This window comes from Elgaria multicarinata, chromosome 2 (assembly GCF_023053635.1).
Source record: "Elgaria multicarinata webbii isolate HBS135686 ecotype San Diego chromosome 2, rElgMul1.1.pri, whole genome shotgun sequence".
Taxonomy (NCBI): domain Eukaryota; kingdom Metazoa; phylum Chordata; class Lepidosauria; order Squamata; family Anguidae; genus Elgaria; species Elgaria multicarinata.
In genome coordinates this window covers 83,047,943-83,065,877 of record NC_086172.1, presented here as the reverse complement: position 1 = coordinate 83,065,877, position 17,935 = coordinate 83,047,943, and the positions used below count along the sequence as shown (strand labels likewise).

The 17,935-nt window shown below is 45.4% G+C and overlaps 2 protein-coding genes across 2 annotated transcripts in view; one reads left to right on the top strand and one right to left on the bottom strand.

Moving 5' to 3' along the window:
• The window catches only part of LOC134392581 (acyl-CoA 6-desaturase-like), a 37,237-nt gene extending 19,341 nt beyond the window's left edge, over positions 1 to 17,896 (bottom strand). The window contains exons 1-4 of the mRNA XM_063117022.1: positions 17,256 to 17,896; positions 10,317 to 10,427; positions 6,849 to 7,046; positions 4,655 to 4,756 (exon numbers count right to left, since the gene is read on the bottom strand). Coding sequence (XP_062973092.1) covers positions 4,655 to 4,756; positions 6,849 to 7,046; positions 10,317 to 10,427; positions 17,256 to 17,459 — 615 coding nt within the window. The 5' untranslated portion in view covers positions 17,460 to 17,896. The remainder of the gene's footprint in view (positions 1 to 4,654; positions 4,757 to 6,848; positions 7,047 to 10,316; positions 10,428 to 17,255) is intronic.
• The window catches only part of LOC134392586 (acyl-CoA (8-3)-desaturase-like), a 191,149-nt gene that overhangs the window by 34,676 nt on the left and 138,538 nt on the right, over positions 1 to 17,935 (top strand). The gene's annotated exons all lie outside the window — the stretch shown is intronic.

The window sequence follows — 17,935 nt, the reverse complement described above, 5'->3', positions numbered from 1 at the left end:
TCAGGAGGAAACAAAGTAAAAACAAAGAGAAAACTCTCCTCTACTTCAGTGAACAAAGGAAAACAACTAGTAAGGAAACATTGACCATCCCTTTCCTAAGGAAAATTCACTGCTTGCTTTGAGGATTGTACCTTGGCAGAAGTGCTGGAGTCTCTTATAGGGATATTTTTCACTTGACTTGAGAGGACTCACATTAGTGAAACATTTTGTCACACATCTGCACCTACTCCATGGTAAAAATCTTCTTTCCACTTGGCTAGATGATAGACAAATGACCAGCCTATTCTGGGGTGAGAGAGAGGTCATTTTGGAGTGTTTAACATAATGGGATGTCTGGAAATACTATTTTTCACTTTCTAAGGGATAATTTAAACCAAAGGGTGGGCAACCTCATTTGGTCTGGGGGCTGGATTGCCCCTCCGAATGCAACTGGCAGGCTGAATGACCTGGCCCTTAAGCCCCTCCCATGGTATCATCAGGCCCCACCCACTTTTCCTTCCTCCATATCTCTCTGTGTATGGAGAAATGAAATTGGCACTTGCAGGATCCATCTCTTGCAAGCTCTGGCTGAGTTGGGCACCCCCTTCCCATGCCACTTGTGTCCCAGTTGGAGTGTGAATGGCATGGGGAGGGGCTTGGCAGACTCTTTCAGGACCAGCTCATGCAAGTGCCTGCAGACTAGGAGGCAGTGCCTCTCCCAGGGAAATCCCCATGTCATCTCTGATCTTTGATCAGAGACATGGGGATTTCTCTCCCTCGCCTCCTCCCCAAGCCCGCAGTAGCATCCAGGCCAGGGAGGTGAGGCTTGGAGAGGGTCCCCCCCCCACTAGAGATTTGAATATTTAGAAGCAAGCATGGAGGCTGGGAATCCTCACCACCATCTCTCTGTAGGGAAGTGGTACCATGGGAGAGGGACAGCTTGCCATTCAGAGGCAGTGTTAACCCCTCTCCCTGTCTGCTGCTTTTCCCCTGCCACCCCCTTCCCCCAGATGTTTGCTGCATCAAGGTGGGGAGAAGCAACTTAGGGCTACTTGTCTTTGCATGCATATGGGAAAAGCAGCATCAGGGGAAAGGTTTAAGCATGTGCTTCACTTCTCTGCAAGCTGTCTTCCCAACAGCCCCATGTTTGCTGCTGAGTATTGAAAGTGGCCCTGAGATGATGGTCCAACAGACCAGCCGTTCCTAACCTGGTGCCCATGCTGGCCAGGGAATATAGGGGTTGTAGCCCAGCACATCTGGAGGACACCGGGTTGGGGAAGGATGTCTTAGACAGTGAAAATGATTTCGGAAGAGTGGAGTGAGGGATACGCAGAAGAACATTATTCTGTTTGCTCCCTATAATCCTGCTGTTTTTCTCTCTCTCTCTTTGTGAGCTGAATACTAATTTGCCCCAGTGCCAGGGCAGAAAGCCAATTGGTTACTTAATCCAGGCACAGTAGATAGCTGGCTGTTCTTGCTGCTCCAGATTGCTCCCAAGAACTCAGGTCAGACAAGAGAGCTTTCCCTTACAAAGAGGCCTTCACCCTAGGCTGTGTTTATCAAAGGCTATTACAATGCCTTACTCATATTACCCTGAATGCTAGACTGAAGTAGGAGAGGCTACAGCTTGGAGCAAATGATGAGGGCATTGTTGAGAAGCTGGCACTCATCCGGGTAGCCAGCCCCAAAAGGCATGAGCCGTTGCTTTGATAAATTGCTCCAGGCTTCCATGGCCAGTGTCTTTGAGTTATCATCTGAAAGAAGGCACTTAAAAGGCTATGAGCAGGTTAAAGGTCCCTGAATGTTCATGCCTGGCCATCACAAGTATGTTAATCCTGTCATGTGATGCTTGCCTTGATTGCTAACCTTACTGCTCCTGTGCCTTTAACGTAGCCTTGCATGCAGCAATTAAGCAGGCAAAGTGTTTCCTGCAACTTCATCTCCATGCCAGGAGAAGTTTAATCTCTATGCCAAACTTGCCTAATTTCTGTGTGTCAGGCTGTTGCTAAAGGCACGGGAACAGTAAAAAAAAAAGTTGGCAACATTAAAAGAGAATTATATTAATAGCATTTCCAGGCCAGCGTTTCTTAGTAGTGATGGCTTAGGGCCATATGGTGGCATCTGTTGAATTTCTACCTGCCAGGCAAAGCACCTCTGCTGGGTAAAAAGATGGTAACTATTCTTGTCTCTGTCCTGGTCTTCTGCCATGTTCTTCTGCCCATCAATGGCTTCTTGAGAGATCTGATTTCTTGGATTTTGAACTCTTGCTCCTCTAGCAAAAGGTGGGCAAGTAGTGGTCCTCCAGATCTTTTGGCCTACATCTCCTATCAACCCTCACCATTGGCTATGTTGGCGAGAGTTGATGGGGGGTCTAGCCTGAACTCAAGGTGTTTACTGCCAACTCCCTTGGATTCAATTAGATTTTTCAGCTTCTGATTTCCTAATGCAATTCTTCACTTCTACTACAAGTACCTACTATCAGCTTCGGCTGATATACCAGCTGTGCCCCTTCCTAGAGTTGGAAACCTAAAGATGGTAGTGCACGCACTGGTAACTTCAAGGCTCGACTTCTGCAATGCGCTCTACATAGGACTACCTTTGTGCCTAGTCCGGAAACTTCAACTAGTTCAAAATATGGCAGCCAGATTGGTCACCAGTACACCTAGAGGTGATCATATTACACCAATTTGAAAATCACTCCACTGGCTGCCAATTAGTTTCTGGGTGAAGTATAAAGCATTGGTTATTACCTTTAAGGCCCTACATGGTTTGGGTCCAAGTTACTTGTGGGATTGCCTTCTCCTGTATAATCCGCCCAGCACACTCAGGTCCTCTGGGAAGAATTTACTTCAGCCAGTCAAAATTAGATTGACAACTGTTACCCAGAGGACCTTTTCTTCTGCTGCTCCCAGACTGTGGAATGGCCTGCCGGGAGAGATTCGCCAACTTAACAGTCTTTCTGAATTAAAAAAAGCTATAAAGACTGATCTCTTCCGGCAGGCCTACTCAGTCAAATTTTAAGAAGTCTGGCTGTTATTTGAACAATGTATTGGTTTTATATGTTTTAATCAATTTTATGTTTTTTATAATATTTTTGGGTTCTATGTTGTTCCCCGCCTCGATCTGGAGGAGGCGGGTAATAAATATATATTTTTATTTATTATTATTTATTATTATTATTATTGATTAAACAAGTGGACTTACTCCTGCCTAAACTTACAGTTGGCTTTAATTCTGCAAAGTTTGTCCATGTCCTGCTTAACAGGCTTGAAAGGAATAATAATAGTCACTCAGATTGGTGGCTAGAATTTACTATTTTTACATTTGAAGTGTGAAATCCAGTCAACTACCGGTGTGCTTGAACCTTGCCCTTCATGGCTCATTACACTGAAAAGGAGGGGATCGCTGGCTGGGTCCAGAAGGTTGTAAATTTGTCCCTGAGGGAGGGAGTGGTGCTGGATTCTTTAAAAGAGGTGGTAATCAGACCACTCCTGTAAAAGCCTAACCTGGACCAAGAGGACATTAACAATTACAGGTCAGTGACTAACATCCCCTTCCTGGGCAAGGTACTTGAGTGGGTAGTTGCAGGACAACTCCAGGCACTCTTGGATGAAACGGATTATCTAGATCCATTTCAATCAGGCTTCAGGCCTGGTTTGGAACAGAAATGGCCTTGATCACCTTGTGATGACCTTTGCTGGGCGAGGGACAGGAGGAATGTGACCCTGTTGATGGCAAAGAACACCTTTTATCTGCTTAGGCTGATATACCAACTGCATCCTTATCTAGACAGAGATAGCCTAGCTACAGTTGTCTAATAACCTCCCGTCTGGATTACTGCAATGCGTTATACATGGGGCTGCTTTTGAAAATGGTCCGGAAACTTCAGCTGGTACAAAACAAGGCAGTAAGACTGTTAACGGGGACTGGCCAAGAAGACCACATTATGCCAATCCTTTTCCAGCATCACTGGTTGCCAGTCCATGTCGGAGCCTGATTCAAAGTGCTGGTATTAAAATTCAAAGCCCTAAACGGCTTGGGACCAGGTTATCTGAAGGAATACCTCCTCCCATATGTACCTTCCCGGACACTAAGATCATCTTCAGGGCTCCTTCTTTGTGAGCTCCTGCCAAAGGAAGTGAGGCAGGCGGCTACCAAGAGGAGGGCCTTCTTTGCTGTGACACCCCAGCTGTGGAATGAGCTCCCTAGAGAGGTTCGCCTGGCACCCATGTTATACGCTTTTTGACACCTATGAAAACCTTTCATTTTCCAGTATTTTAACAGTTTATCATCTTAAACTTTACTGTTTTAAATCTGTATAAATCTCTGCATTGTTGCTCGGTTTTATCCTAGTTGTGCTTTTATATTGTACTTTTATATTGTGTTTTTATACTGTTTGTTTTATAATTTGAATTGTATTTGATGGTTTTAACTTTTGTGAACCGCCCAGAGAGCTTCAGCTATTGGGCAGTATATAAATGCAATAAGTAAATAAATAGAACCCAGCAGGCCCCCAGGTAAGATTGTCCTGTGCCTTTAATGCCACACGACAAGCAGACATTCAACAGGTCTATAGCATGATCTCCTGGGGTTTTCACCTATTAAAGGGGCAGGAGCCTGGCAGAAACAAAGATGATAAACCTTTCATCTCTTGCTTAATGAGAACTGGCCTTACCTTCAAGTGTCCAATCACAAACTTATGAACTATATGGTTCCATACAGACTTCTTAAATACAGAGAGGTGTCCAAAGTCATGCTGTAACCATCCAGCTTGGGCCTTGGGAGGAAAGAGAATGATCATAAACCAGATAAAAGGCACACCTAAAAGAAACATTATATCTAAACCTCCTCGTCTTCAGCTATAAGGGCTTTCTCCTCAATTTTCCTTATATCATTGAAAATCTAGACGTCCGCATTCGTAATCCAAACAAACATGAGCAGTACTACTATTACTGTAGCAGCTCCTGTCAATGCGAAGGAGAATGCCTGGAATACCAACGGCCATTTCATAAGTAATAGTTTTTCTATACAAACTGCAAGGAGGAGAAATAGCAGTTATTCCTCTCCCCTCTCAACATTCCAAGCACCATATTATGAACTCCCGTAGGCTTTCATTAGCAAATAAAAATATTTTTTAAAAAAGCGAATTGAAATAAAGAAAAGAAATCCCATTTCACCAACTACAATAAAAAGGGGATAAGAAAACAGCAATCTTTAAAAATAGAGAGCCTATATTGTTTTTACACATTATGGGCACAAAGGTTGCTAACACATGTTTTCAGGAACACCTCTGTGTGCCCGAGGTTTTTTTGTTTCTTTCTGTTAACTGCCCTTTCTCCCTCAATTTTTAATCAACATTCCTGAAATTTTCAGGTTATGTAAAATAGTTATTTCTTTCTGGCACATGCAATTTTCAGAAAGATTGGTGAAATCCTTTTGATTTTATTAAGGTTAGAACAACCCACCCCCTGATTCCCATTTAACCTTATGGACGCCTTATTTTACTGATGATCTTCTGAAATACACCTAATTGATTTAAAAAGAATAAATAAAACCAATGTCTATGCTATTTGAACCCTGCTGCTGGAATCTCAGTTTGGGGTGGGTTTCTGCAGATAGCATAGAAACTTCTTGGTCTGATCCAGCATGGCATTTCTTATGTTCTTAATCCCTTAGGGTCTGTTTCAGCCCATCCAATGCCTGGGCATTCCATCACTGTGCTCTAACGTGGAAGATGCCTGGGCCTTGACTGCAGTGGGCCCCTCAACTAAAGCTTTACAATAGGGGTGAGAAGCCTATGGCCCTCTAGATGTTGTTGGGACTCCAGCACAGCACATGGTCAGTGATGATGGGAGTTGGAGTCCAACATCAACTGGAAGGCCACCAGTTCCCATGCCTGCTTTAGAATTCAATCCACAGAGAGAAGGATTGCAGCAAGAGGTCAAGGTACAGAGGTTCTGAGCTAGTGACAGGGACAGAGGCTGGACTGGCTCACTCCTCTCAACCTTTTCCTTTGTGAGCTGATCAGTACATTAGGCAGAGAGCCCCTCCCACTACTCACAGAATGGCACTTTCTTTCTAAAAGTGACTGGCAGCTTTTGCTTATTAAATTGTATGTTATTTGGCTTGCACTTTGGTACTCTCAAAAGATACATTAACATTGAGATTTTGATAAAATGCAAGCTTGTTTAAATAAATTCAATATATGAATGAACTAAGAGACAGTGACGCACTTTGCATGAGCACTGCAGCTCACTGCGGCATGCTGGGTGATTTTTGAATATTCAATCTGCAACTATGGCTTGACATGATGTCCAAACCTCGCGAGGGTGGGTTCCTGGCATGGTTAATAAACCACCCAGAATCCATGGGCTGTCTTAGAGTTGTGGGTAGTTTGTTAACCATGCCAAAAAACCACCCTCGTCAGGTTTGGATATCATGACAAGCTGTGGTTGTGGCATGAATATTCAAAATGGCCACCTGCATGCTTTGCAGCCCAGTGTGGCTTAAATAAGCCATGCTGGGCTGCTTGATCATGTGAACTAGCCCAAATAAAAGATGATTCATTCAATGGGTCAGTTCGGACAATCAAAATAAGCAACCGTGGCTCATTTAATTTGTGGTGTGTCCTGTTGGAGGTTTGCTTCCCCCTCCAATAAGTCATGCGGAGGGAGAGGCGAGTAATAAATATATTATTAGTATTAGTATTAGGCCACCCAGGTTTGGAGGACATGACAAGCCACACCTGGGTGATGACTATGGAAATTGCACCCCTCATACTCCCAGAATGCACCATAATTTAAAGAAGTAACTATGTTGGCTCATTTTGATCATTCTAACCTGGTCAATATTTATGGATAAATTTTCACCTGAGAGACTGCAAGGATGATGGAAAGGATGAAGGTAGTGCTCCAGCCTGTACCACAGTATGAAACCATTAACCAAGCCAGAGCTTCCATCACAAGGATATGACCCAAGCAAAGGGAAAAAAATACAGGGCTAGCTTTGAATAAGTCCATGTCCTCTGCTGTCTTCCTCAGGGCACGGAAATCTTCCAGCAACTGAGCCTGCAAAGTGGAAATACAGAATAATGAAAGAATCCTGAAGATGCCAAAGGGGCTTAGGCACACACATTTTCTCTGTATTGCACCATGGGAGGCTATATTATATTCAGTTCCACTGTTCTACCCCACCCACCCCATCAACACAGAGCAACCCAAATGATGAGCCAAGGGGTCCCAGTTCTTAACTATTTGGCACGCACTGTGTAAAATAAAACCAATTATGTAAAATAAAATCAGATTCTGATTTTTAAAGAATTTGGGAGCATTCTGAGCAAAAGTGAGATAACAATAACTGTAATAGAGGGAAATGAAAGCCATGGAAGACAGAGAAAGGGATTAAAGGCATCCCTTGAGTTTTGTCTATTTTTGCTTCCATATCTCAATCTTCAAAGAATAGGTCTCAAATATACCCATGCGTTTCTATAGAATCATGATTGAAAGAAGGGCATTGTATAAAGAAACACATAGGATTGGAGCCAGATTTAGGCATACTTAGGGTAGACTCAGTGAAATCAATGGGACTTTAACTGAGGTGCCATTACTTTTAACAGGTCTACTCCAAGTATAACTAAATCTGGGTTCAATCCATATGGTGCAGAATGATGATGAAACAAGGCACTGGCCAGACCCCAAGATGTCAAGGCCATGCCCCATCACACAATTAGCCCACAGAGGACTGGTTGGGAAGTCATTCATCCACCCCCCCCACCAAATCACTTGCCCACCCCACCATAAATAAATAGATTCCCAGGATGCCAAATCCTGGATCTACATGCAGAATCTTTCATGCCCTTTTTTAATATTAAGAGTTGGATCTGAAGTGCAGTGTCACAGACTGTGCATAGCAAACCTGTGTTGGCTAACAAGTGTACACTTGACCGGGAGTTGCAGTGAATCCTGGCTTCCTGGTGTTTGCAAGTAAATATTTGTCACATTCACACATCTTTTGATGTCACTATACCTAAAACATGAAAAGCCTCGAAGCGAGAGCAATCCCAAGAAATAGGGAGAGTGAGCATTTGCCATAAAGCAATCAGAACACATCTGTATGCCCAGTCCACAACACACTCCAAACTGTAATAGGTGCAGTAGCTATCGGGTTATGGGACGGGGGACTACAACATGCAACAGAATATCACAGAAACTGAATTTTGAGAAAATGTTGTGGTGAAATATCTGTTGTGATTTTGAAGGAAAGCAAAAGAATTTGGATATTATTATTATTATTATTATTATTATTATTATTATTATTATTTATATAGCACCATCAATATATATGGTGCTGTACAGAGTAAAACAGTAAATAGCAAGACCCTGCCGCATAGGCTTACATTCTAATAAAATCATAATAAAACAATAAGGAGGGGAAGAGTTTGTTACTTCTCCTCTCATTGAGGTTTTGCCCATCTTTTTTTTTTTTAAACCTATTTTCTAATGAATTTCTAATTGAATGTTGGGAACATACAATTTCCCCTGCAACAGACAAGTAAGCTGGGAGAGAGGAAGACACTACGATCCCCCACAAGCCACAACTGGCAGCTTATTGCATGACAAAACAAATCCCTGGAAAGGCTCATAGTGGAAATTGTAGTGGCTGCACTGAAATCGACACAACCGTGGCAATTGAGACTACTAATTCTGGCTAAAACTCTTTTGGTTCATCAGATGTCTGTTATGCTTCTCTGTATTCCTCCCTAATTAGTCTCATGTGGGCTACAGGAGACAATTAAGGCCACTTAAGTATCAGCTGGCGCTTGCCCCCACCCCTGTCATTCTCCTTGGGATGTAAAACACTGCGCTGCACAGAATACTGTCCCTCAGGAAAGCAGCTAATGAGGTATCTGCAGGTTAATGTTTAGGCGCTGGCTAGCTGTCATAAACCCAGTCGCCCAAGAACAACAGGGCCTGGAAAGGGCTTCCCCTTGGAATCAGCCAAGCAACACAGAGTGCCTGAATAATTGACAACTTTAACATCTGGGATTCGAGAGATCCCAAGTGACATGGCGACAGGGAGGGCAGATGGGAAAGTTGGGGCAGGGTCTTGTTTGCGAATCTGCTCTCTGAACCGGAACTCACGAGGCCTTCAGACTATCAGAGGCTCACGCATGGTTTCCTATCAATCAGGGTAAACTAGGTCTGGTCCCAAGAGGTGGGGGAATATATGACTGGCTTGATAAACAGACAGTTGTCAGCAGTCTGGAGAGCAGAATCCTGGCAGGCGGAACGGAAGCCCATGAAAATTCTCTCAATGTTTTCTCCTTTGCCAATCTACCTTTAGTACTCCTCATTTCTCTGCAACATGCCCCCCAACGGCAATGTCGCCTCTTCTGTACCAAGGCCCTGTGTGAGGTTTTCCCTTCAGAATATTCTGTGACACGAAAGCAACTTAGCTAGTATTTTGGGGTGAGAAGAATCAAAGGTGTATTTCCAGCTGCTCCTTTTATTACAGCTTCAGTAGTTTACCCTAATCCCACCTTCCCTCAGAACTGTGTCCTCTCCCTCCATCTTTCTCTTATTCCTTGCTTCCCTTCTCTCTTTTCTGAGATCCCCCCTTCCCTCGATCTGTTTTTTCTTGCACTTCCTTCAGGCCCTCTTTTATCTTCACATTAAAGGCATTGTGAAGCACCCCCTAAGCTTCACATCGCTCGACATTTCCCAATTTCCCTTCCAGGCTTATGTGATAACAGCTCATCTAATAGCTATGTGCCCCCTTTTTCTATTAAAATCAAGTTTCCCTTCTTTCTATATGATTTGGGTAGATCTGTATTTAAACAGATCTGGCACTGTGATGGCTACTTTGGCCTTAATGAAGTGGTCAGTGCTTCTCATCTTCAAATTCCCTAACCTTTGCTTGCTTTTGGCCTATCTAGTTATACACAAGGAAACAGCTGAAAGAGCAGAAACAATGCTGAGCTGCATACATTGAGTAGCAATGAGGTGGCTGAACTGATCTGGAAAGATCTAACTAAACATGCATCAACTTTACACAACTATATAGAGGCATGCAAACAAAACGTACATCCAAATTCCCCACAATTCTCTGGTAGAGCAGGTGTGGTGGGCAACTTGTAGCCCTCCAGATGTTTTTGGACTTCGATTCCCATCATCCCTCTCCGTTGGCTATACGGGATAGGGCTAATGGGAGTTGAAGTCCAACAATATCCAGAGAGCCACAAGTTGTCCACACCTGTATGTACAGAGTGGGGCTTGCATATTACAGATGTTTGCACTGCCCACAAGAACAATGTGCAGCTAAATGTCGCTTTTACTCACATTCTTGCCTCTGTCTTGACTGGGTTCTCCTGGGGCAAGTTCTCCAATCAATAATGGCTTAAGAAACTTCCGCACAAAAGTTATATCAGGGTGAAAGGCTCGAAATGCATCCTAGAATGAAGAAATACAATTCAATAACAATTGCTGTCCAAAGAGCTTTTAGCCGCTTCTTTATAGCTTTCACATTCATCTCTGATTCTCCCCTCTGCCTCTATACTGCAGCAGTTTCTTCCCACATGTAGAATGTTTCTGTCTACCTGGAAGATCCAAAAGGCATTCAAGAACCTAACCACCAAACTCATCAGTGCTGATCTACAACCTAGATTTTCAATTAGCATATTTTAGCAAACCAATTAATGAGATGTTCATGAATTACTGAAGGAAACAAAACGAATACTTTACAGAATCCCAAAACATCTACAGGTACTAATAAAATATGATAAATTATCTTCAACTCCTAGCAATATTATATGCAGATAAGCAAAGTGAACTGCGGACTGAACAACATGATATTCTCATTGTTGAATGGTGAATGGCTGGTAGAGCTAGGAATCTTAATCTTGCGCTTCTCTATTCCTGGGAATTGATCAGATTCAAATCACTGGCTGTGTGAGGACTTCACAATAAATTATGGTAATACCCCTGGGCTCATGCACTCCCCTTTGCTCCCCCTCAGGGATAGCCATGGAGAGTTTGGAAGCTTTTTCTTCTAGTTTTGATTAACCATAGCTTGTTGTGTTATCAGAAATCTGTCAAACTGCAGTTAATCTTAACTATGGTTTGTTTGAAACAAGTCAACTTCAAGTCATGAGTTATGTTGTTAGCTTGTTTCAACAAACCATGGTTAAGATTAACCACAATTTGGGATTCAGATGACAAGTTAATCAAAAACTGAAGTGACAGCCTCACAGCTGTGTCGGGGAAAACATGAAAGGGGAGGGGCGTGTGAACCCGCAACTTGTGTGGCTAGGCTCATTCTTCTCATTATAAACCATGGTTTATCATGACATTTGACTACTAGCATGAGCTATAATGAGCCTTTTGTTGTCCTTTACTTATGGAAAAATGGGAGAAAGCTGTGTATAATCAGTGAAAATCTGGGAAAGGAGTGAAGCTGTTAGTCATCAAGTAATGAACATGTATATGCATAACTCAGGCCTGACATGATTATGTGAAAATGGGGGAAATCTCCTTTTGTCTACCCCAGATCCTCCCTGTACTTCTAGCAGATAAATCATCCACTGTCCCAATAATTATGAGTTGCTAATTTCCTTCGGGGTGATATAATCTGACATGGTTAGGCCTCATCTTGAGTATTGCATCCATTTCTGGGCACCACACTTCAAGAAGGATGCAGACAAGCTGGAGCGTGTTCAGAGGAGGGCAACGAGGATGATCATGGGTCTGGAAACAAAGCCCTATGAAGAGAAACTGGAAGAACTGGGCATGTTTAGCCTGGATAAGAGAAGATTGAGGGAAGACATGATAGCACTCTTCAAATACTTGAAAGGTTGTCACATAGAGGAGGGCCAGGATCTCTTCTCGATGCTCCCAGAGTGCAGGACACAGAATAATGGGCTCAAGTTACAGGAAGCCAGATTCCGGCTGGACATCAAGAAAAACTTCCTGTTAGAGCAGTACGACAATGGAACCAGTTACCTAGGGAGGTCGTGGGCTCTCCCACACTAGAGGCCTTCAAGAGGCAGCTGGACAGCCATCTGTCAGGGATGCGTTAGGGTGGATTCCTGCATTGAGCAGGGGGTTGGACTTGATGGCCTTATAGGCCCCTTCCAACTCTACTATTTTATGATTCTATGATTCTATAATACCAGCACCATATCAGGAGTGTGGGCAACTGTTATGCAGTTATGCCTTTCTTTAACATTCCCTGCCAAATCTTTCACCTTTTTTTAGAGAAGTATAAACCCACCCTTTCTTATAGCCAAAGAAGATTGTGGGGCAGCTTATAAGAATTAAAATTTGGGGGAAAGAAACTGTGGAAGTTTGATGCTGGCTCACACAACGCTCATAGTGATTTGGCACAAGCTATTGGCAGGCAAGGCCAACAAAAGAAACAGGCAAGCTTTTAGGAGATCACAATGAACCTTACAAAGGATGTTACAACAGCATCATTTAATGCTGGGGAAAATATGAACTTTCTGGGAACTGGCTCATGCCCTTTACTACAACTCAGTAACTGCAGGAACTCCAGCAGCAAATTAAAGGGCATAGAAAGCTCTTTGTTGTCATCATATTCTGGGACCGTATGCTTTTGATTTATATGCCTGATTGATGCAAACACACACTATACTGTGTTTTAGCAGTTGCATGTCATGTTTCAGTTGCAAGGTGGTTTATAATGCAGTGAATAGTCATCCCTTTTTAAGTTCTTGAACACCTAGTAAATTATGAACAACAGGTGTCCCAGGATGGAGATTGAAAAGAACAGTTTGTGCAGTTTAAATTTGGCCAAGGAAAGAGGAAACAGTTCTGTGTTCTTGGAACTGGTTGTCACTAGCACTATCTGCTTGCTTGCTACCTGCTCAAACAGTATATTTATAGAGAAATATTTACTACACAAGGCACTTTACATGTGTGATTATAATGACATCATTTTAAGTGTGGCCATGCAGATACTGTTGGGCTATCATCAGCACTATCCAGCATAGCCAATAGTAAGAGATAATAGGAATTGCAATCCAACAACATAGAATCATAGAATAGTAGAGTTGGAAGGAGCCTATAAGGCTATCGAGTCCAACCCTCTACTCAATGCAGGAATCCACCTTAAAGCAGATGGTTGTCCAGATGTCTCTTGAAGGCCTTTAGTGTGGGAGAGCCCACGACCTCCCTAGGTAACTGGCTCCATTGTTGTACTGTTCTAACAGTCAGGACGTTTTTCCTGATCTCTAGCCGGAATCTGGCTTCCTTTAACTTGAGCCCATTATTCTGTGTCCTGCACTCTGGGATGTCCGAGAAGAGATCCTGGCCCTCCTCTGGGTGACAATCTTTCAAGAATTTGAAGAGTGTTATCATCTCTCCCCTCAATATTATCTTATACAGGCTAAACATGCCCAATTCTTTCTGTCTCTGCTCTTAGGGCTTTGTTTCCAGACCCCCCTCATTGTCCTCCTCTGAACACACTCCAGCATGTCTGCATCCTTCTTGAAGTGTGGTGGCCAGAATTGGACACAATACTCAAGATGAGGCCTAACCAGTGCTGAATAGAGGGGAACTAGTACCTCACGTGATTTGGAAGCTATACTGGAGGGCAACACATTCCCCATCCCTGGCATAATCCTATACATATCTACTCAGATGTTAAGTCCTATTGAGTTTCTGAGACTTACTCCCAGGTAAGTGAATTTAAGACTATAGCTCAACATTCCTCCATCCAAAAGAAATTCAACCCTGTAAAAGATTGCTCTGGAACATCTAAGGTATGTGACCAAATCTGAGAACTTCAAGATCCCTGAAGACCAAACACAAGTATTGTGACAAGCAAGCAATGAATATTTACTTTTCACAATACACTTCAAGGAAAAATATGCTGCTGCTGCGTTCATCCCCACCACCACATGGCAAGCATGGTAATGTAAACACTAACACTGGAGCAGGTGCCCATGAGATCAACAGCCATATAGTGGACATACAGACAGTGCAGGAGTACACAATGTCTGAAAGAAATGGCAGTTCATGGAATCCTATAGGCAGGTGGAAGGGACCAAAAGGCAATGTAGTCAAGACAGGGATAACTGACAGGAGTCACCAGTCCCCTGACCCCATAGATCATTCTGTAAAATGAAAAACATGCTACACTTTTGCAACTTGGCCAGTTGTGATTGTCATCTCCCTCTGTGCTTGCAAGATCACTATTTATCCTGGGAGCCAGAGTAACTTTAAAGCTGTTAAAGTGGCTCATTAATGAATAAATGCCCATGAATCTGCAGTTTTGGACAGGACTGGCTATTGGCAAATGCTGGAAGGTACACTTCTCCACTCCCGCTAGACTAGATTCTGATGTCCCAGGACCTGGCAACATTGCCTGATCTATCCTGGCCAGTTCTATGGCTTGCTGGATATCAGCAGTGTCTTCTGTCTCTTCCTTCTGCAGCTTGCCAGATAGACACACCCACCATATGTCCAGTTTCACACCTTCCCTCCACAGCTTCCTGCTAACAAGCTGTTGCTGTGGCTCACCCACTCCTCATCTTTGGCTCCAAACTTTGGCTTTGCCCTGGATTGCTTCAGAGTTGCAGCTGCATCATGTAGATCAGCTGCCGCCACTCCGAAGCAACCAGTGTAGATGAGCCCCCAGTGCTGGTGACTTTTTTCCACACCATATACTAAAACTGATCGAATAGTAAATCTCTCTCCCCTAAGAACTACAATTCTTGGGTGGGTAAGGGGATTCAGGACCCTCACCCAATTACAATTCTAAAGATTTGTGGGGAAATGTTGGAGGGAGCTATGATCCTCCAATGTATCCATAGCATAGATTTTTTTAAAAAAAAGCAGGATGGGAAAAGTGAGTAAAAACAGCAACTCTCTTTGGTGGCAGAATATCATATAATTTAGGGAAACTAGGACTGGCAGATCCCCCTTCCTTTAGGAGCATCGTGTGTTTCAAAGCGTGCTCCCTCCATCTCCCCCTCTCCAAATTAAAACCCCACAAAAAGTAAAGAATTACATTTGTTTTAAAATCCTGCTTCTCCATAGAACTTTACTCCAGCCTAGACACTTCTTCTCAGTGTATCTCTTCAGGGTTTTTGTTTTTTTTTGAAATGTTGCTTAAGAAAACCTCAGTGTGATTTGAAGAAACAAAGACAATAGAGTCACTGTGTGTTTCCCAGTTCAGACATCAGAGATGAGTGGAACATGGAAAGTGCAATTTAAACAATTTAACAACTGAAGTTGCAGATTGGGGGGACATCCGGACCAATGTATTTATCACACACGCTTTTTCAAAAACAACAGCTATAATGAAGACCTTGTTTCCTTCATCTGAAGACCAACTCCACCGCCATCACCTTAGAAGGTGCAGCTGATTTGAAAAGAAGCATGTCTTCTGAATTACCCAGGGGGCAGTGAGCTCTTTATGGATGCAGCCCAAAAGTAACCACAAAGCCAGAAGGCAAACTGCTCAAAAGACTGGTTCCAACAACTCTTAATGATTCTTTACAACACACGCACACACCCCGATCTGCTGAGAAGTTCCTCAAAGGCTTAAATGAAGCCAACACTCGGTGTGGATTCACATGTTCTCTTTATGGTAGAAAGCTGGCAGTTGCTTCTGGCTAGCATGCTATCCACAGTTATGTTCACAAGAAAGATGGATCATACATGTTACCAGTGCATGTGCATATAATACGTTTGTGTAAGAGTCAGGAACAAAATGTATAGCCCCAAATGTGGACTTTGGTGTTTCAAGTGAATGTGTGAATCCACCCAGGCATGTATTAGTTACCAGGGCTTAGGTTTATGAAGTATGAATGATGACAATGACCCTGAGCATCTCTAGAGCAACCACAGCCAGTTAACACAGCCAATGAGTCTCCATGCCTTTTATGTAGGGGCCTTATTTTGTGCTAGAGTCCAACCTTAGAATGGCATTTCTCCCTCCCTCCCCTATTCTAGCGTTCAGCTCCTTCCATCTTTTCTTCACCACTTTGTAACCACTGTCTGCCTTACATCTGGGCCTCAAGGAAAGGGCTTCTGTGAGGCTGTCACCTTTCATCCCAGTAGGCCCTGACGCCCAAGGGGCTCATCTCCCTGTGCTTTCCACCTCCAAGAAGAGCCCTGCTGGATCAAAGGCCTATCTAGGGGAAGCCCCACGCCAGGACGTGAGCGCAACCGCACCTCCCCCACCCCAGGGTTCCCCAGCAGGCTAAGTGAGATTCACAGGCACTCTGCTCCTGAAGCCGTGCTTAAATACTGTTCCTCAGGCCCTGCTGGTGCCCTCAGGAGAGTGAATAATATGCCCTCTGGCTGCTCTCCTGGAGCCCGGGGCTTTAGAAAGCGTTCAGATACTAATCTTACACAAAGGCAGCCTGAATTTGCTCCTTTCGGCTCAGCTGCAGCTTCCCCTCCCTCCCCCAACTCCCCCTCCCCCGTTGCTGAAGCTGAAACTGAAACAGGAGGCCGGGAAAAGGGTGGGGGGGGGAATCAAGCAGGCCAACCGCGAATGGGTGCAGAAGCAGCAACTGGCCGGACAAGAACAAGACGCGGCCGGCTCCTTTGCTTGCACAGCAGCGCCTCCGAGAGCAATCCAGTGGAGGCTGGTGGCTCCTATGTCAGGTGGGGCGGTGACTCTGCTCTGGGTTTCAGTCAGAACTCTAAAGGAGCTCTCCCTCAAGTAGGTTCAGCACCTTGGGTAGCTCCTTTAGGTTTCTCCCTAAAGCCCAGAGCGAATTCGCCTCCCCCTGACATAGGAGCCACCAGCCTGCACTGGAGCAACCGGCTCGGAGAAAGAGGCGCCCGAGGCGAGGGATAAACGTCTGCAACCACAGCTTCCCTCGCGTCTCCGCCGTTTGCAGCGAGTGCTTCCCCTCCGCCACCCCCTCTCCCGGGTCCACGCTGCTGCAGCCACCTTCCAGCTTCCAAGCGCCACCTTCTCGACCCCGACGCCAGCCAGTCTTTTTGCATGGGGGGGGATACCCCACCCCACCCCGCACCCCTTGCAGGGCGCACACAACGTAAAACGCGGAGCAACGTGGAGCGGCGGCCCCGTGCCATTCAGTGCGGCTCCAGCGACCTCCCAGCCGAGGTGGGGCCCCGCGAATACGACCCATTTCCCGGTGCAACGATGCATTTCCTCCCCCCTTAAAGCAGCAGGTGACAAGAAAGGGCAAGGCGCGCCGTGCAGCGACCGGGCCAGGGGAGCAGCCCTCGCCCCCGTCAAGAAAGAGCCGCCGCCGCCGCCGCCGCCGGACGCCTTACCGTGGCATCTTCCCCGGCGTAGTGGCTGATCACGCGCAGCCCCCCCGGGTGCCGCTTGACCCACTGGCTGATGTTGTACACCTTCCGCTCGATCACCAGCCACTTGTCGGTGCGCAGGTTGTGCTTCTGAACCTCCTCCCAGGTGTACGCGCAGGAGGGGGGCTGCGCCTCCCGCTCGCCGCCTTGCTCGCCGCCTTTCCCCATGAGCGCCGAGCCGCTTCTTTGTCCGCCGCGTCGGGCTTCCCGCGGATCCTGCAGGGGGCCGCCTGGCTGCAACGCGAGCGAGCGCCTCTCTCCTGCCGCCGGCTTTAATGCATAGGATCTGGCGCCACCTTTGCCTCCCCTCGGCCTTCTCTTTGTCTGCCTCTCCTTCCCCCCACCCGCGCCAGACCTGCGCCGGCTGCTCTGAAGTGCCCCCTAGGCTGCGGCGACGGTCTTCTCCCGCTCGCCTCTAATCCCTACGCCCGGCGCGGGAACCTCGGCGTCTCCATCTCACACCATGAATCACCGAGGTGGTTTCCCGAGTAATCAGCAGAGTCCGTCCGCCAATCCCCGCGCGCCCACGGCGAAGGGCTGCTCTGCCATTGGCTGGCGGTAATCTTTCGAAGGTGAAGGCCGGATGACTTCGGCTTAAACTTGAAGAAGACCCGATGACCACCAGCGTGGATTGGTGCTGGGCT